General features: G+C 39.2%; 1 protein-coding gene across 2 annotated transcripts; it reads right to left on the bottom strand.

Moving 5' to 3' along the window:
* Nucleotides 1-451: 451 nt before the first annotated feature.
* Nucleotides 452-27,220, bottom strand: RNF146 (ring finger protein 146). Of its 2 annotated transcripts, none has more exons than XM_006046700.3 (3): nucleotides 27,065-27,220; nucleotides 18,662-18,769; nucleotides 452-2,178 (listed from the first exon to the last, which is right to left on the bottom strand). In XM_006046700.3, coding segments are annotated over exons 2-3 (1,059 nt in total). In that variant the 5' UTR covers nucleotides 18,664-18,769; nucleotides 27,065-27,220; the 3' UTR covers nucleotides 452-1,121. The 2 variants fall into 2 exon arrangements, with proteins under 2 accessions (XP_006046762.1, XP_006046763.1); XM_006046701.3 differs by having other exon boundaries at nucleotides 18,662-18,764; nucleotides 27,065-27,212.
* Nucleotides 27,221-27,790: the final 570 nt, after the last annotated feature.

Here is a 27,790-nt window from a genome sequence, read left to right as displayed (position 1 = left end):
GTTTTGATTTAGGAAAATATAGAAGATAAACTCATGTTACTTTTTTGCAGAATCAAATTCTGGATTACCAAGTTAACCCAACATTTCCAACCTTGCTGTAGATTCTACATTTTGTGTTGAGTGAGTTTGTGTCTACTAATGCTGTTTAGAAATAAACCTATCATTGAATTCATGTAAGTGCTAGCCATTAATGAAGACTGGCAAGGAAACCCCAGTATATACATAGCCTCTACTATCAAGTTATTTAAGACAGGCTTTAGGTTTATTTCCACACATATTTATTCCATGAAAATTCCCTGGAGACTGTTTAAATTTCTCTAAGAAGAAATCAAACTTTTCTGAGCAAGTGGCCATGTAAGCTGAATATACCACCAATTTAAATCACCACCTTTTTAGTGATCTTTGGCCACAAAATGTTTCCATTCCCTTCCAGATTCAAACAAGAGACAGATTAATTTTGATAAATTCTAATATTTATTAAATTATAAAGTCTGTAATCAAAAAAAAACGTGGATCAAGAAAAACCTCTTAACTACAAGGACTAGACAGCAAAGCCTATGAGAATGCCATGAAGTGTGTTACAAACAAGATTCTGAAACATAAGTTATAAGCTGTTTCCTTTACATTTCCATTTCAGTAACTTTACTGTTAAGTAGTTGTTATTCTAAAACCCCAAATTCACATTTGTTCTCACGTTATTTAAGCTTTCTGTTCATACTGATACCAGACATCTCGTAGGTGCCAAATTTTGGTAATGGTTTTATGTCAATCCATGCAGAAAAATATGAGCCAATGCAGTAGTCAGATGAGGACCATTAATGCACAAGTACACACACGCTGGCCAAAAGAACTGAAGGTATTTTAAAAAACTATAAAATAAACAGACCTCAAGAAAACTGCGTTATTACTGGACAGCTCTCAACTATTAACACCCAAGTTCTTTATATTAAATAAATTTCTCAACAGAGATGTGTTAGACATTTTAATTACAGGTCTATCCTTCCCATACCCCTTCCCACCCCAACTCCCAAAATGCACTACTAGGGATGAGTATAATGTTACGTGGGCAGAAGTTTACAGATAACCATTTTCATCTTGCGCATGGATCTGAAAACTTTTATTTAAACTTCTGTTACTGTGCACTGTCCATCAGGCCTTCGAGATCTGACACTCACTGTTCCACCTGCTGCCACTGATTGATCAGTTCCTGATCGATCAGATACTGTCTGACTTGGATTAGGAACCAAAAGTCTCTGTTGGGTCAAGGAGTGTTGTGCAACAAGCGCAGATACATCCTCACTATCACTACTGGCATCGGATTCGGTTTCTTCAATCGAAGTGTCTGGTGCTGGTACCCTGCCTGAAGATGGCGATTCATGCTCTTCTTCTCCTTCCCCTCTATGACTCCTTTCCGCTATGCTGTCTCCACCAAGTTGTAAATGTGCAAAAGAGTCTTCCAGAGAAGTGCCTGCATCAGGGGATGGTGTGGCGGGGCTTGTTAGCTGACCGTCTACTGACGTCAGGGGCCTCACAGAAGACGACTGAACAGAAGCTCCGCTCTGAGCTGGTACACTGTCCGCTCCGTCAGCAGAGCTCTCTCTCGCCAGGTTTACGGTATTAGCATCACAGTCCAGCCTAAGTCCAGCTACTCCCTTCTTTGGTATATCTATTATATCCCGCTTGATCTTCCTGCGACGTCCATGTTCGTTTCTCCTATACTGTACCATATTTTCAAGATCGGCAACATACAGAAACCCGGCAATTAACATTTCAGTGCTCTTTTTACCTTTGGAAAAAGCATCTTCCAGCTCTCTGCTAGTGCGCTCGTCATACTGCCACCACCCATTTCTTCCTTCATAATACCAGGCATATTCACCGTTTCCTCTACTTGCTGCCTTGAGTTCTTCTGGTGACAACAAGGTTGGCTTATCAAGGAAATCTTCGGGAATTTCTTGTCGACAGAGAGCACATCGCTTTCCAAGCCATGAAGCTCCCTTCACACACAGATAGCAGAAAACATGCTTACAAGGCAGACTGACTGGGTGAACACATGTCTGCAGACAAATGGCACATTCAGGGACAGTTAGAGAAGGTGCAGTATTAGAACAGGATTCATTTGCTTTCCTGTTCGTAGGAAGCATGTTTATAGAGTGATCAATTTCTCCACAGCCAGCCATCCTGAGAAAATGAGAGAAAATACATGTAATATTAAAATCTTGTTTTAACTCTTCCAAAATCTTAATTCAACATTCAGAAAACACTTACTAAGCACCAATTATATGCAAGTCAAGACAATGGAGACACAAAATTGAAAGCAGAGAAAAAACTTATGTAGAACAATATTTTTGATTTGAATTTATTCTTATTTGTGGGGGGAAATGAGGCACAAATAAAAAGGTACAACCAAAGTATAGATTTGAAATAAATATACCATTTCTATTCACAGAATAGAACTAAATGCTAAGATTTTAAAATGTACAATCCATCTAGACTTTTATAATCAGTCTGGACAGTAGAGAAAAACAAAAAATGGTTAAAAATAATTCAGATTACAATCACAGAAAGTAACAAATTTTATAGCCTTTTAGGATACCACTAAGTGCAATTCTGCAATACTTCCATGTATTAATGTACTTCTGGTACTTGACAAGTAGACCATGTAAAATGACTAGAGCTGAAATCCTAGAAACTCCGTTTCTCTGCTGTATAATCTTAAAAACACTGGTTAAACCAGTCATCTCATTCCCCCTCTGTGAAACAACTTTTCTTTTAATGGACTTTTTATTGTTGCGGCTTGTTCTAAACCACACAAACGTTCCTCTTGCTGTACTCTTTCAAGATGATCTCATCTACGTTCATGGCTTCAATTGTTACCACTTCCTAAAATGATAATCACCAGCCCGGGTTTTTCGTTTTAGCCCTAGAACTATCTTTTAATTACCTACTTTAGCTCTCTTCTTGGCTAAAAAACTGAATTTATGATCTGTTTCCTCATTTACTTATTCCCTAAATGCCCCTCTGGAGACACCTATTCATTTGCTTTTCAAGCCAGAAATCCATCACTGAAGCTGTCCTTCTCAGTTCAGTTCAGTCACTTAGTCATGTCCAACTCTTTGCGACCCCATGAATCGCAGCACGCCAGGCCTCCCTGTCCATCACCAACTCCCGGAGTTCACTCAAGACTCACGTCCATCGAGTCAGTGATGCCATCCAGCCATCTCATCCTCTGTTGTCTCCTTCTCCGCCTGCCCCCAATCCCTCCCAGCATCAGAGTCTTTTCCAATGAGTCAACTCTTCGCATGAGGTGGCCAAAGTACTGGAGTTTCAACTTCAGCATCATTCCTTCCAAAGAAATCCCAGGGCTGATCTCCTTCAGAATGGACTGGTTGGATCTCCTTGCAGTCCAAGGGACTCTCAAGAGTCTTCTCCAACACCACAGTTCAAAAGCATCAATTCTTCGGCGCTCAGCCTTCTTCACTGTCCAACTCGCACATCTATGCATGACCACAGAAAAAACCATAGCCTTGACCAGACGGACCTTTGTTGGCAAAGTAATGTCTCTGCTTTTGAATATGCTATCTAGGTTGGTCATAAGTTTCCTTCCAAGGAGTAAGCGTCTTTTAATTTCATGGCTGCAGTCACCATCTGCAGTGATTTTGGAGTCCCAAAAAATAAAGTCTGACACTGTTTCCACTGTTTCCCCATCTATTTCCCATGAAGTGATGGAACCAGATGCCATGATCTTCGTTTTCTGAATGTTGAGCTTTAAGCCAACTTTTCCACTCTCCACTTTCACCTTCATCAAGAGGCTTTTTAGTTCCTCTTCACTTTCTGCCATAAGGGTGGTGTCATCTGCATATCTGAGGTTATTGATATTTCTCCCGGCAATCTTGATTCCAGCTTGTGTTTCTTCCAGTCCAGCATTTCTCATGATGTACTCTGCATATAAGTTAAATAAACAGGGTGACAATATACAGCCTTGACATACTCCTTTTCCTATTTGGAACCAGTCTGTTGTTCCATGTCCAGTTCTAACTGTTGCTTCCTGACCTGCATATAGGTTTCTTAAGAGGCAGGTCAGGTGGTCTGGTATTCCCATCTCTTTCAGAATTTTCCACAGTTTATTGTGATCCACACAGTCAAAGGCTTTGGCATAGTCAATAAAGCAGAAATAGATGTTTTTCTGGAACTCTCTTGCTTTTTCCATGATCCAGCAGATGTTGGCAATTTGATCTCTGGTTCCTCTGCCTTTTCGAAAACCAGCTTGAACATCTGGAAGTGCACGGTTCACATATTGCTGAAGCCTGGCTTGGAGAATTTTGAGTATTACTTTACTAGCATGTGAGTTTAGTGTAATTGTGCGGTAGTTTGAGCATTCTTTGGTATTGCCTTTCTTTGGGATTGGAATGAAAACTGACCTTTTCCAGTCTTGTGGCCACTGCTGAGTTTTCCAAATTTGCTGGCATATTGAGTGCAGCACTTTCACAGCATCATCTTTCAGGATTTGAAATAGCTCAACTAGAATTCCATCACCTCCACTAGCTTTGTTCGTAGTGATGCTTTCTAAGGCCCACTTGACTTCACATTCCAGGATGTCTGGCCTAGGTCAGTGATCACACCATCGTGATTATCTGGGTCATGAAGATCTTTTTTGTACAGTTCTTCTGTGTATTCTTGCCACCTCTTCTTGATATCTTCTGCTTCTGTTAGGTCCATACCATTTCTGTCCTTTATCGAGCCCATCTTTGCATGAAATGTTCCCTTGGTATCTCTAATTTTCTTGAAGAGAATTCTAGTCTTTCCCATTCTGTTGTTTTCCTCTATTTCTTTGCATTGATCGCTGAGGAAGGCTTTCTTATCTCTTCTTGCTATTCTTTGGAACTCTGCATTGAGATGCTTATATCTTTCTTTCCTTTTCTCCTTTGCTTTTCGCTTCTCTTCTTTTCACAGCTATTTTGTAAGGCGTCCTCAGACAGCCATTTTGCTTTTTTGCATTTCTTTTCCATGGGGATGGTCTTGATCCCTGTCTCCTGTACAATGTCACGAACCTCATTCCATAGTTCATCAGGCACTCTATCTATCAGAAATAGTCCCTTAAATCTATTTCTCACTTCCACTGTATAATCACAAGGGATTTGATTTAGGTCATACCTGAATGGTCTAGTGGTTTTCCCTACTTTCTTCAATTTCAGTCTGAATTTGGTAACTTTAAGGAGTTCATGATCTGAGCCACAGTCACCTCCTGGTCTTGTTTTTGTTGACTGTATACAGCTTCTCCATCTTTGGCTTCTCCTAACCCCTTCCCATTCAAAACATTAGCAAGTCCTACATTTTATCTCCTAAATATCCCCTAAATCCAACTACAGTCCCCTAAATCCAACTATAGTCCATCTCTGCCCTTCCCAAGTCATCAAGTAAACAATATTTATTAAATTACTGCATATGCCTTTTAATGGGTCCAGCCTTATGTCTTGTTAAAAACTTGGTTTCAGGTTAGAGACCAGGATCTATATGCCCTGCATAGTCTGTCTGGACGCCAGCTCTCATGCCAGCTTCATCTCACAGCATGTTTCTTGGACTTCAGTTTTCTTATCAGTAAAATGGGGAAAATTCATGTTTTGACTCAATTCCCTTTTCTAAGATATCTAATACACACTACATAATAAATACTTGATAAACTGAATTTAGCTCCTCTCTTTTCTGTTTATTGGCAAAAGCAGATTGATTATATTCTTTGCAGCCAAAGATGGAGAAGCTCTATACAGTCAGCAAAAACAAGACCAGGAGCTGACTGTGGCTCAGACCATGAACTCCTTATTGCCAAATTCAGACTGAAATTGAAGAAACAAGGGAAAACCACTAGACCATTCAGGTATGACCTAAATCAAATCCCTTGTGATTATACAGTGGAAGTGAGAAATAGATTTAAGGGACTAGATCTGATAGATAGAGTGCCTGATGAACTATGGAATGAGGTTCGTGACACTGTACAGGAGACAGGGATCAAGACCATCCCCATGGAAAAGAAATGCAAAAAAGCAAAATGGCTGTCTGGGGAGGCCTTACAAATAGCTATGAAAAGAAGAGAAGACAAAAGCAAAGGAGAAAAGGAAAGATATAAGCATCTCAATGCAGAGTTCCAAAGAATAGCAAGAAGAAAACCTTCTTCAGCGATCAATGCAAAGAAATAGAGGAAAACAACAGAATGGGAAAGACTAGAATTCTCTTCAAGAAAATCAGAGACCAAAGGAACATTTCATGCAAAGATGGGCTTGATAAAGGCCAGAAATGGTATGGGACCTAAAAGAAACAGAAGATATTAAGAGATGGCAAGAATACACAGAAGAACTGTACAAAAAAGATCTTCATGACCCAGATAATCACAATGGTGTGATCACTGACCTAGAGCCAGACATCCTGGAATGTGAAGTCAAGTGGGCCTTAGAAAGCATCACTACGAACAAAGCTAGTGGAGGTGATAGAATTCCAGTTGAGCTATTCCAAATCCTGAAAGATGATGCTGTGAAAGTGCTGCACTCAATATGCCAGCAAATTTAGAAAACTCAGCAGTGGCCACAAGACTGGAAAAGGTCAGTTTTCATTCCAATCCCAAAGAAAGGCAATGCCAAAGAATGCTCAAACTACCGCACAATTGCACTCATCTCACACACTAGTAAAGTAATGCTTAAAATTCTCCAAGCCAGGCTTCAGCAATATGTGAACCATGAACTTCCTGATGTTCAAGCTGGTTTTCGAAAAGGCAGAGGAACCAGAGATCAAATTGCCAACATCTGCTGGATCATGGAAAAAGCAAGAGAGTTCCAGAAAAACATCTATTTCTGCTTTATTGACTATGCCAAAGCCTTTGACTGTGTGGATCACAATAAACTGTGGAAAATTCTGAAAGAGATGGGAATACCAGACCACCTGACCTGCCTCTTAAGAAACCTATATGCAGGTCAGGAAGCAACAGTTAGAACTGGACATGGAACAACAGACTGGTTCCAAATAGGAAAAGGAGTATGTCAAGGCTGTATATTGTCACCCTGTTTATTTAACTTATATGCAGAGTACATCATGAGAAATGCTGGGCTGGAAGAAACACAAACTGGAATCAAGATTGCCAGGAGAAATATCAATAACCTCAGATATGCAGATGACACCACCCTTATGGCAGAAAGTGAAGAGGAACTAAAAAGTCTCTTGATGAAGGTGAAAGTGGAGAGTGGAAAAGTTGGCTTAAAGCTCAACATTCAGAAAACGAAGATCATGGCATCGGTCCCATCACTTCATGGGAAACAGATGGAGAAACAGTGGAAACAGTGTCAGACTTTATTTTTCGGGGCTCCAAAATCACTGCAGATGGTGACTGCAGCCATGAAATTAAAAAACGCTTACTCCTTGGAAGGAAACTTATGACCAACCTAGATAGCATATTCAAAAGCAGAGACATTACTTTGCCAACAAAGGTCTGTCTAGTCAAGGCTATGGTTTTTTCTGTGGTCATGTATGGATGTGAGAGTTGGACTGTGAAGAAGGCTGAGCGCCGAAGAATTGATGCTTTTGAACTGTGGTGTTGGAGAAGACTCTTGAGAGTCCCTTGGACTGCAAGGAGATCCAACCAGTCCATTCTGAAGGAGATCAGCCCTGGGATTTCTTTGGAAGGAATGATGCTGAAGTTGAAACTCCAGTACTTTGGCCACCTCATGCGAAGAGTTGACTCATTGGAAAAGACTCTGATGCTGGCAGGGATTGGGGGCAAGAGGAGAAGGGGACGAGAGAGGATGAGATGGCTGGATGGCATCACTGACTCGATGGACATGAGTCTGAGTAAACGCCAGGAGTTGGTGATGGACAGGGAGGCCTGGTGTGTTGCAGTTCATGGGGTCGCAAAGAGTCAGACAGGACTGAGTGACTGATCTGATCTGATATATATACTGTTCTCAGGAAAAAACAACTGAAAACAGTTGTAAGGCACTGACTAACTAGGTTTCATTCATCAGGTCCTATTGCTACATTTAAATCATAGAATAACTTAAAACATTGTACTAACAAAAAGAACTAAAATTAGCTAAAATTAGCTAAAGAAAGAGTGAACAATATATTCTTTTGTCCCTTTCAATTAAAAAAAATTCAGTCAATGAAATTCTGAAAAAAATTTTTTTTAATTTCCACATTTAAGGCCCAATTAAAAACAAGGAAGTCCTTCATCCACAAGTAATAATTTAACTGAGTAAGAGAGAGATTTGATTCTATTTGTAAGACAAAATGTTTAAATGAGCTACTGCTCATCACTACTTTGGAAAAACAATAGCAACATCTCATATACACCTAAATGATCTAGGTGCCTTCTGGACAAAAGAAAGGCCAATAAATTTAAACATTTTAAAAAGAAAAATAGAAGTCTACTAAACTGTAAATTAAGTATCTAACAGTGCAACTTGGATGAATGCCATACTTTTAAAAGATACACAGTCTCAGACCCTGTTGTATTATAAATAAAATTAACCCCAAATATCAATTTTCCATTCGATGCAGTTACCTTATCTATGAAAAAGAAAGTTTTCAACCTAAAAGCATTCCTCTCCATCCTGACCAATACTTTATATGAATCTTACTCTTGCATGCATAAATAAATGTAAACATATAATTAACAAATTAAAAAAAAATGATAGACATCCCAGGGGAAGACATGAACTGTGAAAGTAACATACTAGGGAAGGCAAAACAATTCTTTTCGGGCAGCTATTCTGGTTCCCTCATTAGAATGAGATAAAACTGGATAAACATCATCAGAAAACAGAAGATAGTTAAAGCTTCATTATTTCACCTAAAGAACTTTCAACGTTCAGTTCAGTTGCTCAGTCATGTCTGACTCTTTGCGACCCCATGAATTGCAGCACGCCAGGCCTCCCTGTCCATCACCAACTCCCGGAGTCCACCCAGACCCATGTCCGTAAGTTGGTGATGCCATCCAACCATCTTATCCTCTGTTGTTCCCTTTTCCTCCTGCCTTCAATCTTTCCCAGCATCAGGGTCTTTTCAAATGAGTCAGCTCTCCGCATCAGGTAGCCAAAGTATTGGAGTTTCAGCTTCAACATCAGTCCCTCCAATGAACAACCAGGACTTATTTCCTTTAGGATGGACTGGATGGATCTCCTTGCAGTCCAAGGGACTCTCAAGAGTCTTCTCCAACACCACAGTTCAAAAGCATCAATTCTTCGGCACTCAGCTTTCTTTATAGTCCAACTTTCACATCCATGCATGACCACTGGAAAAACCAAAGCCTTGACTAGATGGACCTTTGTTGGCAAAGTAATGTCTCTGCTTTTTAGTATGCTCTCTAGGTTGGTCTGGAGAAGGCAATGGCAACCCACTCCAGTACTCTTGCTGGGAAAATCCCTTGCGGGGAGAAGCCTGGTAGGGTGCATCCCATGGGGTTGCGAAGAGTCAGACACGACTGAGTGGCTTCACTTTCACTTTCATGCACTGGAGAAGGAAATGGCAACCCACTCCAGTGTTCTCACCTGGAGAATCCCAGGGATGGGGGAGCCTGGTGGGCTGCCATCTATGGGCTCACACAGAGTCAACTTCGCACGACTGAAGTGACTTAGCAGCAGCAGCAGCAACAGCTAGGTTGGTCATAACTTTGCTACCAAGGAGCAAACGTCTTTTAATTTCATGGCTGCAATCACCATCTGCAGTGATTCTGGAGCCCAAAAAAATAGTCAGCCACTGTTTCCACTGTTTCCCCATCTATTTGCCATGAAGTGATGGGACCAGATGCCATGATCTTAGTTTTCTGAATCTTGAGCTTTAAGCCAACTTTTTCACTCTCAGTTTCATCAAGAGGCTCTTTAGTTCTTCTTCACTTTCTGCCATAAGGGTGGTGTCATCTGCATATCTGAGGTTATTGATATTTCTCCTGGCAATCTTGATTCCAGCTTGTGCTTCCTCCAGCCGAGCATTTCTCATGATGTACTCTGCATAGAAGTTAAATAAGCAGGGTGACAATATACAGCCTTGATGTACTCCTTTTCCTATTTGGAACCAGTCTGTTGTTCCATGTCCAGTTCTAACTGTTGCTTCCTAACCTGTATATAGGTTTCTCAAGAGGCAGGTCAGGTGGTCTGGTATACCCATCTCTCTCAGAATTTTCCACAGTTTGTTGTGATCCACACAGTCAAAGGCTTTGGCATAGTCAATAAAGCAGAAATAGATGTTTTTCTGGAACTCTCTTGCTTTTTCCATGATCCAGCGGGTGTTGGCGATTTGATCTCTGGTTCCTCTGCCTTTTCTAAAACCAGCTTGAACATCTGGAAGTTCACAGTTCATATACCGCTGAAGCCTGGGTTGGAAGAATTTTGAGCATTACTTGACTAGTGTGTGAGATGAGTGCAACTGTGCGGTAGTTTGAGCATTCTTTGGCATTGCCTTTCTTTGGGATCAGAATGAAAACTGACCTTTTCCAGTCTTGTGGCCACTGCTGAGTTTTCCAAATTTGCTGACATATTGAGTGCAGCACTTTCACAGAATCGTCTTTTAGGATTTGAAACAGCTCAACTGGAATTCCATCACCTCCACTACCTTTGTTCGAAGTGATGCTTCCTAAGGCCCACCTGACTTCACATTCCAGCATGTCCAGCTCTAGGTGAGTGTGAGTGATCAGAACTTAGTCATTATCTGGGTCGTGAAGATCTTTTTTGTACAGTTCTTCTGTGTATTCTTGCCACCTGTTCTTAATATCTTCTGCTTCTGTTAGGTCCATATCATTTCTGTCCTTTATCAAGCCGATCTTTGCATGAAATGTTCCCTTGGTAACTCTAATTTTCTTGTAGAGATCTCTAGTCTTTCCCATTCTATTGTTTTCCTCTATTTCTTTGCAATGATTGCTGAAGAAGGCTTTATCTCTCCTTGCTATTCTTTGGAACTCTGCATTCAGATGCTTATACCTTTCCTTTTCTCCTTTGCTTTTGGCTTCTCTTCTTTTCACAGCTATTTTTAAGGCCAACTATCAAGATCTCTTCAAAAAGTTGAAGATATCAAGGGAACATTTCATGCAAGGACAACCATGAAGGGCAGAAACACTAAGGACCTAAGAGAACAGATCAAAAAGAGGTGGCAAGAATACACAGAACTAGAGAAAAAAAAGCCTTAATGACCTGGATAACCACAATGGTGTGGTCACTCACCTAGAGCCGGACAACCTGGAGTGTGAAATCAAGTGGGTCATACATAGGAAGCATTACTACGAACAAAGCTAGTGGAGGTGGTGGAATTCCAGCTGAGGTATTTCAAATCCTAAAGCTGATGCTGTTAAAAGTGCTGCACTCAGTATGTCAGCAAATTTGGAAGACTCAGCAATGGCCACAGGACTGGAAGAGGTCAGTTTTCATTCCAATCCCAAAGAAGGGAAATGCCAAAGACTGTTCAAACTGCCATACAATTCTGCTCATTTCATATGCGAGCAAAATTTTGCTCAAAATCCTTCAAGCTAGACTTTAATAGTAAGTGAACCGAGAACTTCCAGATGTACAAGCTGGGTTTCGAAGAGGCAGTGGAACCAGAGATCAAATTGCCAGTATGTGCTGGATCATGGAGAAAGCAACAGAATTCCAGAAAAAAATCTACTTCTGCTTCACAGACTACGCTAAAGCCTTGGCTGTGTGGATCACAACAAATTGTGGAAATTCATAAAGAGATGGGAATTCCAGATCATCTTACCTGTCTCCCGGGAAACCTGTATCCAGGTTAGACCTGGACATGGAATAACAGATTGGTTCAAAATTGGGAAAGCATTACGTCAAGGCTATATATTGTCATGTTGCTTATTTAATTCTGTGCAGAGTACATCACATGAAATGCCGGGCTGGATGAATCACAAGATGGAATCAAGATTGCCAAGAGAAAGATCAATAACCTCAGATATGCAGATGATACTGATCTAAAGGCAGAAAGTGAAGAGGAACTAAAGAGCCTCTTGATGAGGGTGAAAGAAGACAATAAAAAAGCTGGCTTGAAAGTCTACATTCAAGAAAAGAGATCATGGCATCCAGTCCCATCACTTCGTGGCAAATAGAAGGGGAAACAATGGAAACAGTGACAGATTTTATTTTCTTGGGACTCCAAAAATCACTGTGGATGGTGACTGCAGCCATGAAATTAAAAGACGCTTGCTTGGAAGGAAAGCTATAACAAACCCAGACAGTGTATTAAAAAGCTGAGACATCATTTTGTCAACAACGTCTGTGTAGTTAAAGCTACGGTTTTTCCAGCAGTCATGTACGGATATGAGTGTTGGACCATGAAGAAGGCTGAGCACTAAAGAATTGATGCTTTCAAATTGTGGTGCTGGGGAAGACTTGAGAGTCCCTTGGACAGCAAGGAGATCAAACCAGTCAATCTTAAAGGATATCAACACTGAATACTCTTTGAAAGGACTGTTGCTGGGTAAGATGAAGGCAAAAGGAGAAAGGAGCAGAGGATGAGATGGTTAGATAGCATCACCGACTCAATGGACACGAATTTGAGCAAACTCTGGGAGCGAGTAGAGGACAGGAAAGCCTGGTGTGCTGTAGTCCATGGGGTCACAAAGAGTCAGATATGACTTAGGGACTGAACAACAACAACTTTCAACTATCAATTTGCCATAGCAAATACCAAATTATGATTCTGTGTAGCTCACCAAGTATACTCCTAGTGTATCCCAAGCAAGACATGAGGAAGAAAAACTTTTAAGTACTTTTTACATAATTCTGTATTAAGTACATGCAGTAGACAAGATACCATTAAGATATGTAAGAAGATAAAGACATAGCAACCAAACCACTAGCCTGCCCATCTGTAAGACATTCCATGCACGTGTGCTGTTGCTTCAGTTGTGTCCAACTCTGTGACACTATGGACTGTAGCTTGTGAGCCTCCTCTGTCCGTGGGATTTTCTAGGCAAGAATACTGGAGTGGATTGCCACGCCCTCCTCCAGGGGATCTTCCCGATCCAGGGATCAAACCTGCATCACTTAGGTCACCTGCATTGGCGCGCAGGTTCTTTACCACTAGAGCCACCTGGGAAGCCTTCGATGATCTTCAAATAGGCTGAAGGCTAAATTTGTGCAGAGGATCCTACGAATATGTAAGTAAGAAATGCTTTTTTTTCTTTCCCTTTTGTAGAGCAAGGATTTGACAAAGAGAGTGCTAATTAAAGAGAAATATTCCCTAAGTAATAAATTTCTTAGGAAACTTTAGAGATCATTTTAAAAAAGGAAATTTATTTCCTGGTTACTAAATTAATATGTAGAAATTTGGAAGGAAGTTAGTCCAACTCTACTGAAGAACACAAATGTATCAGTCACTTCCCAAGACATTTTTTTTTAACCAACTGAACCCTTAATGGGCTATTATTACTTTTACGCATAAATTCCATTCTTCTAAACGATGTAAAATATTTCTGGAAGATGAAAAAATGTCTATTAATGCTAATTAAGACTTCTCTGCAACAAGATCAAATACAGAGGGATATAGGCAGATTCACTGGAAATCTGTAAGTATTCAGATTTTGTCTAATCTTCTTCAAGACATCTAATCAAAGGAAAGGTAAAATTACTATAAATGAGAAAGATTTTTAGCTTACATAGTATTGAGGAACTTTCTGACACCAATAAAAACTACAAATACTGAAAAACCGATTTTTTTAAAGTATGGGCTCAGAACCCAATTAAAAACATGAAAGAGAACAAAGAATAAAGTACTACAAGCTCTTTTGTGGAGACCTATCAAAAAAGAATGTCATCTTCCTTCCCAAAATTTTTTTTTTTTTAAATTCCTCAAATCTTTACTTCTGTTGGAATATAAAGAGTTTGAACTTTAATACAAGTTAAAAATTTAACATTAAAATTTTCACAATGACCATTCCTAAGTCCTCAAGACAAAATTCTTAACTTTTCCTATTGCACAGTGTCTTGTAATTGGTGGTGATGGTGGTTTAGTTGCTAAGTCGTGTCTGACTTTTGCAACCCCATGGACTGTAGCCTGCCAGCCTCCTCTGTTCATGGGATTCTCTAGGCAAGAATACCGGAGTGGGTTGCCATTTCCTTCTCCAGGTGATCTTCCTGACCCAGGAATCGAACCCGGGTCTCCTGCACTGCAGGCAGATTCTTTACCAACTGAGCTACAAGGGAAGTCATTTCATTTCTGTTGGATGCCTATTGATGTATGTTTTATTATAGTAAACTATTTAACAACTAGCAATTACTGATTGCATAATATGTGGCAGATATTTTGTGAAATACTTTAATCCTCCTATCACCCTACAAACTGGGTCTGTTATTTTCCTTTTTACAGATGAGGAAACTGAGGTACAAAAAGCTCAGATGATATACCCAAAGTCATAGTTCATTAAGTGATTGAGCCAGCCTCAAATCTAGGTTCCATAACCCAGATGATCTGACTTCAGAGTCTTTACTCTTAACTGCTACATATTGTTTCTAAAACAACCATGTCTATCCAAATATAAGAACCACCATCAGTAATTTTAGGAAAGATAAGGCTTCAGGAAGTTACAAGAAATTTCACAGACTGATAGAAGAATGACATTTTATCACCTGCTGCCAAGAGCTGTCATGTATTTCTCCTTATTCCTTTTCAACTTTGAACAGAGAACATGTGTGAGCATCTACCATGCCCATGGCACTAGGAAAGGAAATGCATAATAAAGTCTGCCATCAAAGTTAAAGAACACTGCATTACCTAATGATTTTTTGATAAGTATAACAGATACCAGGGAGTACAAAGGAAGAAATGGTAACTAGCAAGGAGGGAATAGATACATTTGAATAGATGAAAAGTACTGTGCAAAGAAGCACAGCAGAGACCTTCTATATTATGGAATCTTAATAAAGTTTAAACATTTTAAATGCAAACGGTTCGTAAACACTTCTGGTCACAGCCTTATTAAAAATTTAGGGAAATCTTACATATAATTTAAGGAGTTCAAGGATCTCTATGAAGTTGGTCCTTATACTAACTCCTAAGGAGTCAAGAGGAATTCACTGAAAGGTTATGTTAGGAAGTGACAAGTTGGTTTACTAGTTTATCAAGACCAGTTGGACAGAAGTTTGGAGGAAGACTTGGCAGGATGAGGCCAAAAGGAAACTAGAATTTATAATAATCCAGGTAAAAAAGATAATGGGAAGGAAGGGACAGATGTAAGGTTCTAACAGTAGAACATAAGAAATACTAAGGAAACAGAAATGAAAGCACTTAGTTACTGATGGATGATCAAGATTCAGAATCTGAGGTGAGTTCTGACATTGTAACTTTGAGATATTTATAAAGTCTTCAAATGAAGACAGGCATATGACAGTTGAGTTAACTGGACAGGTACGCTCAAGAAATCTAAGCAGAAAGAAGTGTCTTGAGCCACCAACACATACACGATTACTGACACATGAAAATGGATGGATGCCCAAATTAAATCTGCACAGACAGCACACAAAAGGGCTAATCACAGAACCTTGGATTACTCCAACATTTGTAAGTGAGGCAGTGGACAAGAAGAATGGCAGAGAAGGATGGGGAATAAAGTAAGACTACTCCCTCAAAAGCCACAAGGGCAGACATTTGCAAAAAAAAAAAAAAAAAGGATCAAGCAAGGAGCAAAGTTACAAAAATTACTCAACTTATGAAAATTTCCACAATTGTAGTGAAATACATGGTGCAAAATATGTGAACACCATACACTGATTAGCTATTTTGAGTTCCCAGAACCCATTGTGCCTGGTATCAATTACTTTTTACTTAACCAAGACACCTTTCTTTCCTTATTGTCCCAAAGACTATTATAAAAGTTTCCCAACCTCTTAGTTAAGAGATATCCTGAACCCTCAAATTAAGAAATTAGGTATGAATGACTCCTCAAAATTTATCTTTATCTTCATTCTATCTTATTCCTCTTGGCTCAGGATGGAGTACTGGTAGCTTTCCAAGCTAAACCATCCCAATTCCTCCAAGATTTCAATTAATATTCTATTCCTAAATTTCAAAATCAACTAACATGCTAAGTCTAATGATCTCTTTCAGTCTTATCTATTTGATTCCATTGCATTAAATGATATTAACCACAGACTCTATCTAAAAATTTATATTATTCATTTCCATGACGGTACTCTCTCCCAGTTATCATTTCCCCCTCTCCCCGCCCCCACCCCCCCCACCTTCTTTAGTTTCCCTGAAATACCAGGATTCCTCACAGAGACTCTGAGTGACAAAATTTTCAATATTACATTTTATGCCTAGACAATCTACAGGATATTCCAAATTTATATGTATGAATGTAAATCTCATATCCCCAAAATGTAGTATCTGGAACTGTTCCGGATTCCTAAGAGCTATATTTCCAATTCTGTATTCAAAAGGTCTACCTCAATATTCTCCAGTCACCTGAAATCAAACATGACTAAAATAAAAATTAACTCCTTTAAACCCACATCCTCTTCTTTTGGTCTCTATCTTGGATAAAACTTAGGAGTCATCCTCAGCACTCCCCTATTCCTTGGCTACTTTGCTTTTCTGCAACAAAAACCTTTATAGAATGTGTCCCCTTTGTTACTAAAGCCTGTGACCTTAATTTTGGCCTCCTGGGCACACTCTTATACAAAATACTGACCTCTCAAGTGGCCTTCCTGACCTCTCAGTCTTTCTTCCTCTCATCTTTCCTCAGTTTAATTATCTAATTAGTCTTTCCTCCACTCAGTCTTCAGTAGTTTTCTATTGCCTACATAATGGAGAAGGCAATGGCACCCCACTCCAGTACTCTTGCCTGGAAAATCCCATGGATGGAGGAGCCTGGTAGGCTGCAGTCCATGGGGTCGCTACGAGTCGGACACGACTGAGCGACTTCACTTTCACTTTTCACTTTCCTGCATTGGAGAAGGAAATGGCAACCCACTCCAGTGTTCTTGCCTGGAGAATCCCAGGGACGGGGGAGACTGGTGGGCTGTCATCTCTGGGGTCGCACAGAGTCGGACACGACTGAAGTGACTTAGCAGGAGCAGCAGCACTGCCTACATAATGTTATCAAAATTGCTAAGCACTAACTTTCAAGTACACTGACACAAACTTCAGAGTAAAGCAAGACTTAGTTAAAAATCCATCATTTATTCTTACTATGTTGACCTAGAACAGTGTTTCCCAAACTTCTCCAAAGATAAGAATTAGCTGATGTGCTATCTCTTGGAAATTTGGACTCATCTGCATTAAGAGTCTAAAAATCTGTTTTCAGTAAGTGCCCTAGCAGATAATTCTGAGAAATCTGGTAAACAATGACCCAGGGAAAATGAGTTTTATCTGTTTCTTCATTAGTAAATAAGGCTACTACAATCTTAAGACTGAGTTCAATAATCCAAGTAAAACATCCAGTAAGCACCAGGCAACAAGTAGGTACAAATAAACACACTCATTCCCTTTACTAACTGTGAAGTCTCTATTTCCCATTGACCTTCACACACAGGATTGCTCCCTGACTCCCCTAAGATGCCTGGATATTTAGGCAGCTGTGCCCTTCCCCATTCCCTTGGCTTGAAAAATAATTCCTAATTTTCTGATTGTTAAAATTCTATTCATTCTTTAAGACCAAACCAAAAGTTCCCCTGTTCACTCTAAACTCTTCAGATGGAATACATTCTCTCAGTTCTGAAAGTGTTTTACTGGTGTCTCAATATAGTATTTCTTCCACTGTATTAATTATGTATGTGTCTTACTTACTAAACTACAGTCTAATTCCTTGATGGCAGGGATAGTCTGATGGTCAGACTATCTGACCTACAGGATTAAAAAATATACAGAAGTATATAAACAGATAACATGTAAACAGGATTAAATTAAAACTATATTTGCCCCAATTTTAAAGAAAAATGCTTACTGGTTTCATTTGTCTTTTATTAAAATTCTCAACACTAAAAATGATATGGTAATACTTTTAATGGGAGTATATAATCAAAGCATCACACTAGAAAAGTAGATAACAACAGTTACATGTCAAACGGGGAGAACATATGAAGTAGTATCTATAAGGGTTACTCTTTGGTCAAGTATTTTAACTACTGTAATCACCAAAAACTGTCAACTTGGAAGATGGAAATATGATGTTCATTGTGTAAAAAAGTTTCATCAATAACAGACTAAAGTTCAATATAGCCAAGACAGAGGTAGTGTTAACATTTTAAAGCATATTTCACAAAGAGAAACTGACAGGAAAATAGAACTAGTAAAACTGGGGACTAGAGTGACTCCAATAAGAATTAAAATGCAATAATGTACTTAAAAAAAAAAAAATTAACTTTGTTTATTTAAATAAATTACTATGTAAAGAATAAGTAGAACCTAAAAGACCTGGAGATCTTTCCAGTTTTTTAGCCTTCTATGTGCAAATTTCTCTATCTTCAGTTTCACTTTTATAGGGATTATTCCCTATGAAGAGACTTTTTTTTTGGAAGCCTATATTAATAGTAATTAAATGTGAAGAAACTTGTCAATTCAATTAAAGATCTAAAAGTCAATATAAAACATTCATTTTGTTTGATTAAAACTGATACTCGATTTATTACATTTTATACCAGTCATTTAACTTGTTGCAGCTTTGTAAAAACCATGATGCCATACTTACATTTCTATTACAGACCCCACAGATGCGTGCCACAAAAATAAAATCTCATCTTCATGAGTAATCAGCCAGTTTGCAGAATTTTCTCCTCCATTGCTGGATCATCCTGTGCTGCAAAAGAAAAATTTCAACATCAACTTCTCAACAAAATTAGTCAATTATGTATGATTCTTTGATTTAATAAAATTCAGCGGCAAATTTTATCTCGAAGAGGAAAAATTTCAAGACAAGGATGCCAGCTTTCCCCACTGCTATTCAACACTTCACTGGAAGTTTTAGCCAGAGCAATCAGATCAGAAGAAGATATGAAAGGCATACAAATTGGTAAAGAAAAAGTAAAACCAGATCTATTTGCAGAGATAGTAAAATTTTCTCTGTTCTCTATACAGAAAATTCCAGAGAATCCCGAAGAAAGCTGCTAAACCTAAAACAAATTTAGCATAGGTGTACTTTATAAGTTCAATGCACAAAAAGTCAGTTCTGTTTCTATATCAACAATTCAAACAAGGAATCAAGAAAGCATTCCCACTTATAATAGCATCTGAAGGAAGGAAATACCTTGACCAAGGAGGTGAAAGACTTACACACTGAAAAACTACAAGGCACTGCTTAAAGAGATTCAGAGCAAAATAATGGAAACACAACTTGTGTTCATAGACTGGAAAACTATGAGGACGACAGAACTATCCAAAGTGATCTACAGATTCAACATAATTCTTATCAAAATCCCAATAGTTTTTTTTCTTTTTTTCAGAAATGAAGAAACTCATCCTCCAATTCATATGGAATTGAAAGGGGCCCCAAATAGCCAACACAATTTTGAAAAGGAACAAAGATGGTGAATTCACACTTAAAGATTTCAAAACTTATTACAAAGCTACCATAATATACATGTGGTTTTGGTGTAAGAATAGACAAATACACCAACAAAAGAGAGAGTGCAGAAATAAACCCATCTCTATGGCCAACTGATTATATTTTACAAGAAAAAAGAATTGTTTTTTAAGTGAAACAAGTTCTATATGGACATGATATGTATTTCACAGCCTCTGCCTTCCTACAGGAGGTAATGCACGGGAAGGCAAGGTCATCACATTAACTAGGATCTCCTGGTACCTATATGAATGCCCCAGTTGACAACCATTAAGATGGTTCCTGGACAGCAGGCATCTTGAGGCACCAACCAAAACATCATCTCAGTCATTAGTCCTCTTTCTTCACAGTTAGTGTTACCTCCATCCACTTCATGCCCACTACAGGGGGCTCATTTACTGCAAAGAACATACATGATGAAGAGAGAGGCAGGCTCTACAGTAACAAGACAGAAGAGACAGCTATTCTTTCAGTTCCATGCACCTCTTACAGTGTGGGAATCTATCTCCCTAAAAAACCTGGAATTTTATTTAGTGTTTAAGATTTTTTAGATAAATGCCCTTTTAAGATAAGCCAGCATATCTCACCAAATGTTTAACAGAACAGACCAAACAATATGTAATCTATCTCAAAATTGAAGACCTTTCAAAGTAACTGACTAAAAGTGTTTATAAACAACTTGACTTTTTATTTTACTCTGACTTTAGAACCTAGTCTTTCCATGACAAGGACTCCAGTGTCCTGACTTCCCTCCACAACCCTTTCACTTTACTAAGTGCCTACAACTTCAGTGGCACCAAAGAGGACTCCATCATTCACTTCCCTCCTAGAGTCTACTCAAAATATTAGAAACCACGCACTTTCATACACAGGACAATAGGAAACATTCTACTATTCTAATATCATTACTCTTAAACACAAAACAAACAAACCCCCACTTATTCTTCAAAGTCTCTAACCATTGGCTGTAATCCCCTAAAGCTATTCTCTTAACCCTTAAAATACTGACAATCTATCTACTCACTACTGGTCATCCAATTCATTATAATTCCTGACACCTGACTATGAATTTATTAAATATCCTTGAGAATAAACCATTCAACACCTAACTCAGAGGTTCTTGAACTTCTCCAGAGACACACATCCTCAGACTCTAACTCGAGATACTGTAGGCCAGTAGACATGGGTTTCAGCCCAAGAATCGCACCTCAAGTGATGCTGATGCAGGTAGTCCCATCAAATACAATTTGAGAAACACTGTCCTTATTTTTCAATTCCTAAATTCAACAAACTTCACCCTCTGCCCCAACAAAATATAATGGCCACGCTTGGAACTAGATGCCACCTAAAACTGCTGTCTCTCTAAAATCTTAAACTCACTCTCAGACCACAAGGTCTGGTTCTTCCAGCTCACTTACTCATTCTTACACCCGCTCTTTAATTCCAAGTGCCTCTCCAGTCTCTTGCCCACCTCCTTTCCTTTCTCCAATACCTGATTCCATTTCTTTTTCTGCCCAATCTGGAGTCCAACGATTTTAACTTCTTGAGAGAATGCTTGGCTCTCTCACATCTCTGTCTCTCATCTACACATACTCTACACACCCCTATCTCCGCATGTATCTTACAACATGACATCTCGGCTTCTGTGCCTTAACCAATGAGTGCCAATGGAGAAATACAAAATTATTTTTCTCACTGCCCTTTCAACATGTTACATCAAATTGTCAACTTTTAGCCCTAACACTTTTGGAATCTATCCTCCACTTGCCATTGCTAGTGCCCTAGTTCAGACTTTTACCATCATTGGACTACTGCTCCATCTGATTCTTTTGCTTCAGTATCACCCCTTAAATTAAGTCTCCGAATGTGATACACTTAAAAAGAAAAATGAATCCTCCATACGTGAAGCCCTATATGGGCTCTCCAGCCTACACAATAAAGTAAAGCTCCTCAGACAATATTCAACAGCCTTAAAGACCTGAAACCTAAATAACTCTCTCCCACAACCACTCCCATAGATTAATACTCTAGTTACACCAAATTACTCAGTTCTCCAAATTTCTTTTTGTAATTCTGTATTTCCTCCTACCTGTATAGTCTTTCTTTTAAGGTTTATGAATGCTACTACCTTTCTCTGATTGCCTCTGGAAAAGCTGTTCCTTCCCCTATATTTTGTAATTTTTCTATTATTGAATTTACCACATGCATTGCAATTATCTGTTTGCTTCTGACTCTTTCAGTAAACCATGGGACCCCTGAGATAAGGATTACTTATATCTCTAAGTGGCTAGTCAACTGCCAATCAGTTGTTGCTGTCTTGAGCTGGTATTCCTTGGATGAATGAAAAACTAAATTCATTTAATCACCTAAAACAATATTTACATTCTAATTGTGAACAGGCACCTAGCCACAAAAGCTATAAAGGTATACAACTTTCAATCCTTTCTTTAAACAACTTAAAATCCAACAGAGGGAGTTACCACATTTACAAATTATAAAACTGATGCCATCTTTATATCTTTTGACAAGTATATAATTTACCCAGCTATTCTTCACTGGCAGTGAATTCTCCAGAATGCAGATTAAAATCCAGGAATAAAACAGACTTTAGTAAATCTTGTCAGCTACAGGGACCTTTCCAATCACTATCTCCTGTGGCTAAAATTTCAAAGCTGGCTGTAAATGGATAATAGCTGAGGGGAGGAAAATGAACTAAAACCTATATAGTAATCTAGACTTCCAGATATGACAACTCTGGTCCTCAACCAGCAGTATCAGTATTACCGGAAAGTTCTTTACAAACAAATATCCAAAGCCCCACTCTCTGCCAGGAGAATCAGATCTCCAGGTATTTCATATGCATATTGAAGGTCACTAAGTAGATGCATTATATCACTGAATCCTCAGAATGACTCTGTGAGAAATTTTATAAATGAGGAAACCCAAGCCCACAAGGATTTAGTCCCAATTCACAAAGCTATCAATACTGGGAGATGAGATTCAAACTCAAGTATATCCTTAAAAAAATATTTTCCTCCATGTGCTGTATCTCAAAGAATATCATCATCTAACAGAAATACCATGCAAGCCACATAGGTAACTTAACATTTTCTATTAATGACAATAATAAGAAACAATCAAATTTAGAGAGTATACTTCATTTAACCCAATATATTCAAACCGTTACCATTTCCACATGTACTTTATATAAATTATTAATGTGGTATTTTATACTCATGTGTGTGTACGTGTATGTACACTCCATGAAATCTGATACATGTTTTACTTTATAGCACAACTCAGTTCAGACTAGCCACACAGCTTGCTCAATAGCTCCATGTGGCAAGTGGCTAGCATGCTCATGATGCAGGTTTAGAATGTCTTGCATACCAACAGTCTTAAAAAAAAAAAAAAAAGAACCTGCAATTTAGTGCAAGAATTGTTGAATAAAGAAAACGAACTCCATGTTCCTTTACTCACACCTCTGCTTGCATAGATTAAAAAAAAATCGTATATTCTACTGTGATCAAAACTGACTGGTTTAGGCATCCCAATTCTATCAATTAGATCCATCAACCCTAGCCTCTGACAATTGTAATGCCAACTGGGCACAACATATGGTGTGGCGTGAAATATTCAGAATAGTCATGTGTAATATTCAGAATAGTTGAGTGGCTCTCAGAAAACTTATACATTTGAAATCAAAGAATTTTTTTAAGGGAGGGAGGGGGAGTCTTTTACTTTTAACCAAAGATAAAAGAATAGTGTAATTCTAACTGCAGACCACAAATAATTTGGCAAACATAAATAACTCATACATAATTCATTCTGCAATGAATGATTTGTAAATTATCACCAAACTAAATACAATTTATGAATTATTCAGTAAAATTTACCATTATATTTTGGCATGCATCTATCAACTAGTTAATGGGTTAAGTTTCCTTCTTAAGGTGCAAATTATAATATACCGAAACAAACTATTAGGAAGGTAACATAAAAAGGGAAAGATCTGAAACTAAATCAGTTATTTCTGCACCTTAATTCTAAAGGGAAAAAGTGGCAGACTATTTTTTAAAATATATAAAAGTTCAGAGATTATCATTTACCCATTCAACCAATCAAGTTTAACTGAAAATGAATATTGTATTATTTGTAATTGTGTGACCACTCAACAAATTCATGAGCCTATTATTTACTGCACCATTATTTTCTCTGAAAATATTTAGGATTAATTATGATTCTACTTTTCAAATCAGTCATGGACTAAGTTTTTTTTAGATAATAGATTCAAATAAATGATTATCTTTTAAAAAAAAATCAAAGAAAAGATAAGCATGTTGACAGTTAAAATATCAAATTATAAAGATCTGAAGATTTCCTGTATTTTTCCAATTATTAACAGCCAATGTTTAATGAAAGTTATTACTCTTTATTCAAAATACACATAATGTTCTACATAAAATGTTCTACATAAAAGAGATCAGTGACAGAAAAGAAAAATATTACACATCTTACAACTTTTGTTATAGTCAAAAAAGAAAAAGGAAAAAAAAAATTAAGGACCAGTAAAAGGAACAGAGATAGAGTGGGTGTAATTTAGCAGACACATCTTAATACTTAAGAGAGAGTCCCAAATTGAGAGATGTAACTAAATGCCCTAACGTTTTTCCATTTTTAGCTTTCCATCTCCTCTCCTGTTAAAACAGCTTACAGAAAGCACAAGTCATACTAGGAAACAAAAGTCTTCAGTCAAAACTCGCTTCTACTAAATGGGGTCCAATATTTTACACTACTCTGTATTAAAGAATTATTTCCACCACTTCATTTAATATTTCCCATAAAAAAAAGTTACTGTATGACAATCTCTGGGCTTCACAATCTTCATATCCAAGCATTAAACCTTTACTTTACACTTCTCACCCAAAAATGTGGGCTTTGCATTTTAACATTAAATGTGAACAGGTAAACATTTGCAGAATTATTTTCATTTAGCTCACAATTTACATTACAATTTACATTGGCCCATTTGAAACAAAATTCTAAATCAAAGACTGAGCTTAACAAAAGCTCCAATTTAAGATGTACAAGCAAAAGCAAACACATCCAAAATCTATTTTTAGAGTGGGTTTTCACTCTTCCGGTTTGCTCTTTAAAATTAGATTTACTGGACATATTTTCATGTTTTGTTAGCGCACTCCACAGACTCCCAGACACTCAACACAAACAATATTTGCTGGTCACAAAAACAGCAAAGCCAACATCATAAATCCCGTTACTTGAGCAGGTGATTTTCTTCCTGTGTCCTATATGTCAGGTCTTTTAAAAGTATGAATATAGAATCACTTTTTAAAAAACAAAATAGCCTTAAGTCTTCCAATTTCTGGAAACGTATATTGCTTTCAATGACGTATTTTCAAACCCTATTTTAAAAGGACACACATTGTAAGCACTTCCACTTACCACATCACTGCTTGACCACCCAAATTGTATATAATTATTTTATAGTTAAGTTAGTCATGTTCCCATTATGGCCTGCAATTGTAATTATCTTTTATCTTGCCATTGATTGTGAAAACTGATAACATCTTTCACTATTGTGATTATATAACTATTACTCACTTATTATTATTTATCATGATTGATCAACAGAAAAATAATAGAACTCAGTATCACCAAAACTATGATTTAATAGAAAAACCTGTATCACTTTTTAATATCCAGATGCATATCCGAATTATCTTGAAATTTCTTGAAAAACATAAATGCCCAGGTATTGCTTTTCTCCAGAGTTCCAGATATGTTTCTAATGAGCAGTCATGTTTAAAAACAACTGGACTATATGACGATCTTTTACTTTTATCTAGTTTGTTTCACTTTTTCTATTTCATATTCAGTGCTCCCATTTCATTTATATTTTCCAGTTCTCCATCTTTTCTTTTTGATGTTCTCAAATCTTTATCAAGCACAGTAGAAAAGCTTTGTATACATATATACAATATGCACATTTTAGAAAACTTGTGACTTTTTGACTAAAAAATTTAGGACATTTTGATTCCACTTGCTTGACTCACTATGCATAGAATGCGGATTTCTAATTTAAAAAAATAAATACACAACAAGCAACAAAAACTTACTATATAGCACAGGAAACTACAATCAATATCTTGTAATAACCTATAAAGGGAAATAACTTCAAAAATAATGTATGTATAACTGAATCACCTTCCTGTGCACCTGAAACAGCGTAAGTCAACTATACTTCAATAAAATACATATGTTAAGTGAAAAAAAAAAGTATATAATCAAAAAAGAAAAGTACACACATTGGAGGGGCACCTGAAAATATCAATCACAAAGACAACGCGTTTTTCTACTCTTTCTTGGCTTTCTTCTCTCAATTCCAGTTTCACTATTACTTAACAAACAAAATGTACCTACTTTAGAAACTTGAGAAATAAGTGCTCAGTAAAATGGCACTTAGGGAACAGAAAGAAAGCCATACTAAATCTGATATCAAGAGAAAAAGATCTAGTTGCCAGAAGTGTGTATAAACTCAAAACAATTTTTCTGCCTTTCTCTAGGTGCCCACAGAAAACAAAAAATAGCGGCCACAATGGAACATCCATTTACCCTTTCAGACGGGATGCGGGGGGAGGTGGAGGGGTGGTAGGGAGAGAACTCCGCACCCAGCAACCAGAAGAACAAAGCAACAGCCTCGTCTTTCAAGATGCACTGAGGTTTTGGAGACTCAGCGGGTACGGAGACACCTCTCAGTGGTTCTGATGCTTTAACAACAGTGCTGCGCTTTAACCCGGACAAGACGAGGGACTGGACTGCTCGTCGGATTAGGCAAGACCCAGGAACTGAGCAGGAGGAGGAGGGAGAGGGGAGAAAAAGATGCCAAAGACACTCCGGAAAAACAAAATGCAGGAACTGTTACGTCCGGACCCAAGGCCCGAGTGGACGCCTCCGCACGGGATGCTGGGGGCGGGGGGATTACCCCTCCAACCATCGCCGCCCCTACATCTTGAGGCCCATAAAGTCCCCGAGTAGAGGCCTGACACCAGCGCTGAGGGGACAGGAAAGGGACCTGGCTGCCACCGAAGGCAGCTACGAGAACCCCGGCGGAAGAGGCTGCGCAGTAATGGCCGCTGCTCCGCCTCTCGCACCCCGACCGTGACCAGCTCCGGGCTCTCGCCCAGGGCAGCAGCTGCGGCGGCCACGGGCAACGCGGCGTCCGTCACAGTCTTCCTGCCTCTGACAGCAACCAAGCTAGGGGCGGCGGAAACGGCTGAGCTGTGCCACGCCGGCTCGGCTCCACTGCCGCGGCCGCGCCGGCCCAAGGGCGTCCACCCGCGTCCCAGCCCCTGACCCCGCCGCCGCCCCTCTCAGGCCCGGAGAACAGGGCCGACCCGGGGTGTGCCGCGCTTGGAGGTGACGCCGCGGGCCATCACTCCTCTCCCCGAGTAGGACCCTGAAGTGGCTTGACTTTCACCCTGCCCCTCGAGTGGGCTTCGCCCCGACTCCCACCTCTGTGGCCACAGCCGAAGCCGCCTCGCCGTCTTTTCTCTTCGGCCTACGAGCCTGCAGCGGCCGGGAACGCGCGCGCGGGCGCGCGGCCGTCACGTGACGGCCGATCGCGTCGCGGGGCCGGGGCCGCGAGAGGCGGAAGCAGCGCCGCTCCAAGGTAGCTCGCGCCGGCCCCGCCCCCGCCTTATTTCCCCACGCCCCGTCCCTGAAGCCCGAGTGGCTGATCTTCTCGGATCTCTGGGGATGTGCAGTTTCGCGGCTTGGGTCTTTCTAACTACATTATATTTTGCTGTGCTTGTAATTACGTGCCGAAGAATTCTGAAAGACTGCAAGTCCACCAGAGCGAGATTGGGGGCCGAGGAAGTAGGACGCGTGTAGGGCCAGCAGGTGGTGCTGCTCAGAAACCCAGCTTCCATACCCAGGAGAACCTTTTGGGCACCTAGCTGGGTTTGAGGTTGAAGAGTCTGTGGCAACACTGCGCGTTCTCGTTCAAAAAAAGTCCAGTTTATCCCTATTTTGAACCATTGAGCAATTAATTTAATCGGCAAAAAAAGAATTACTTTCCTTTTGGGCCCCTTTTTCTTAGACTGGCTCACATGTGTGAAAGTCGCTCAGTCGTGTCCGACTCTTTGCGACCCAATGGACTGTAGCCCGCCAGGCTCCTCTGTCCCTGAAATTCTCCAGGCAAGAATACTGGAGTGGGTTGAGAGTTCTTCTTCCAGGGGA

This window comes from Bubalus bubalis, chromosome 10, assembly GCF_019923935.1.
Source record: "Bubalus bubalis isolate 160015118507 breed Murrah chromosome 10, NDDB_SH_1, whole genome shotgun sequence".
In the NCBI taxonomy this organism is placed as follows: domain Eukaryota; kingdom Metazoa; phylum Chordata; class Mammalia; order Artiodactyla; family Bovidae; genus Bubalus; species Bubalus bubalis.
This window is presented reverse-complemented; position numbering and strand designations above follow the sequence as displayed.